The sequence below is a fragment of the Octodon degus genome, unplaced genomic scaffold, assembly GCF_000260255.1.
Source record: "Octodon degus isolate 3935 unplaced genomic scaffold, OctDeg1.0 scaffold00211, whole genome shotgun sequence".
In the NCBI taxonomy this organism is placed as follows: Eukaryota; Metazoa; Chordata; class Mammalia; order Rodentia; family Octodontidae; genus Octodon; species Octodon degus.
The window spans coordinates 768768-770961 of NW_004524787.1; the positions used below are offsets into that span (position 1 = coordinate 768768).

The following is a 2194-nucleotide window of genomic DNA, read 5'->3' on the forward strand; positions in this document are numbered from 1 at the left end:
GACCTTTGGAAGAAACTTTTGGTGAAGAGCTCAATTTGTTGTGCTTTCCTCCAAGTCCCAGGATCTCACTCCTTGTTATTCTTCACTCCTTTCCCAGCTGAATGTTTTACCTTCCAGGTCATCCCTCTTCCAATGGGGATCCCTCTCCTATCCCTTTTCCCTTTTCTTAAAGAGTAGCATTTTCATCTCCTTTCCCCTATAACCAATCAGTACTCTCTTCCCATCCCCCTTATACCAGGCCAAAAAAATCCCATGTCTTTGTCACATAAATGATAGCTTTTTTGATTTATTTTAATTACAGGCTGAAGTGACAGCTGTTCCTTCTTTTCATGAACATTCGTGAAACACACTCAATCTTTTCAACAGAAAGTGCGTGAAACAGGATGTCACAGCCACATAAATTTGTATTTTATCAGAACAAAACAACAATTTTACTGCTCATCAAAGATTCTCAAACTTTCAATACAGGGAAAAAGCAGCAATTTTTCGTTTATCTACAAATTGTGGATTTATGTCCAAAAACGTGGTAAATTTTGCCTCAGTGTTTAGGACTTTTTCACCAAATCATAGACATAGATATGGAAATCATCATTAAACTTGATGAAATACACAGAAGGTTTGGCTTCAACTTGGTGAATGACCATGCCAATCCTTTGGGAGCCATCTTCTTTGGTATATTCCACATGCTCGTCTATCAGACCACCTACAACTCCCGGCTTGCTGTGTGCTGGAGGAGACTCACTGGACTCTGGCATGATGCAGAGATTTCCACTAGGTGATGGGCTCATCTCCTTCCTTCCATCCATGAGAATTCCTGCAGCCCACAATGTTTTCATGGTGCTGGGATGAAGGTCTGCCCCTCTGCTTCTTCTGGGAAGCTTTCTTCTTTGTGAAGTTTGCAGACATAGTTGCCCGTCCTGCAGCTGATCTGGTTTGTTGTCCTTCTGCCTCCTGTGCATCAGGCTTCTTCATGCTTGCAAAACAGGTAGAGAGGATACAGATACAGGCTCACTCAGTAAGCCATAAGGTGAACTTTCCCTTGTAGTGATGTTTGTTCACCCTTATGCTGGAGGCTAGTACTGTATTTCCTCTGCAGTCTGCCACCAATGTTAGAAATACTGGTAAATACTGACTGTTGTGCTCTCTGTCTCTGTCTCTGTCTCTGTCTCTGTCTCTCTGTCTGTCTGTCTGTCTGTGGCTCTCTCTCTCTCTCTCTCTCTCTCTCTCTCTCTCTCTCTCTTGCCTTCTCTCCTTCTATGTCCTTCCTTCGTTCTCTCCTTTCCTCCCACTCTTATACCCTGAAGCTGGAGAGACTGGCTTGAAGGGAGGTGGTGCTGAGTGGGATGAGGAACTCTGTGCTGAATTTAAAATGCAAACTCTTGTTTACTCATTACCCAACTGCTTCTCCCTGACCTCCCCTGGTGCCCACCTCTGATCTTCTGCAAACACCTATCCTTCCATTTTGTCAAAGCCCCAGGATTCTCCTGCATGATTGTCCTACAAAGTTCACTAGGCCCTTGCTTACTCCAGCTGCCTCTATGAGGCTCACCTCCCTTTCTTCTCTGTGCTTATTTTCAGATACTGGCTGGGATTCTAAAACCATTCCTATTTCTGTTGCCTGCAACAGTCCTCCACCCTACTCAAGCCTGGTGTCCACCTCTAGCCTTTATCTCCAGTCTGGTACTCTCCCATCCCTCCTCTTCTTCCTGGTCCCTGCCAAAGGTCTTGCCACCGCGGGGAGTTCGGCAGCCTCAATTGCCCTTGTCAGACAACTTGATGCTGCCTCTGCTGAGAGCCTGTATCAAAGTCGGATCAGCGGGCTACTGTCCAGCAGAATGTGTACTTGCCAGATCTGAGAAAGGAGGAATCTTGGGAGAGGAGATAGTTTTTGAATTAAAATCATGGTGTTGGATTTTTGGTCACCTTGAATTTCTAACGATTGCTTGATAGTTTTGTGTCTTCAATCATGTCTTTCAAATGGCTGAATTTCATAAGTTTTACATTTTCATTTGAAATACAATTGGTCTTTGTTCTGTCAGCTTTTGATTTTTATAACCCTCTAGCACTGGATTGCCTCTTGTATTATTTTTAGTTTAATTTATTTTTTCCTTTTTCAAATTGAAAACAGTGGTATGTCCAATGACTCTTTCACTTTTTACGACTTCAGTAAGTGTGCTTTTCCAATTCTATTCAC

At 43.3% G+C, this 2194-nt stretch overlaps 1 protein-coding gene across 1 annotated transcript; it reads right to left on the reverse strand.

Annotated features, from left to right (window-relative positions):
• Positions 1–545: 545 nt before the first annotated feature.
• Positions 546–972, reverse strand: LOC101585689 (spindlin-2B). The gene is given in 2 exon segments (XM_004648869.2): positions 546–765; positions 767–972. Coding segments are annotated over 2 exon segments (426 nt in total).
• Positions 973–2194: the final 1222 nt, after the last annotated feature.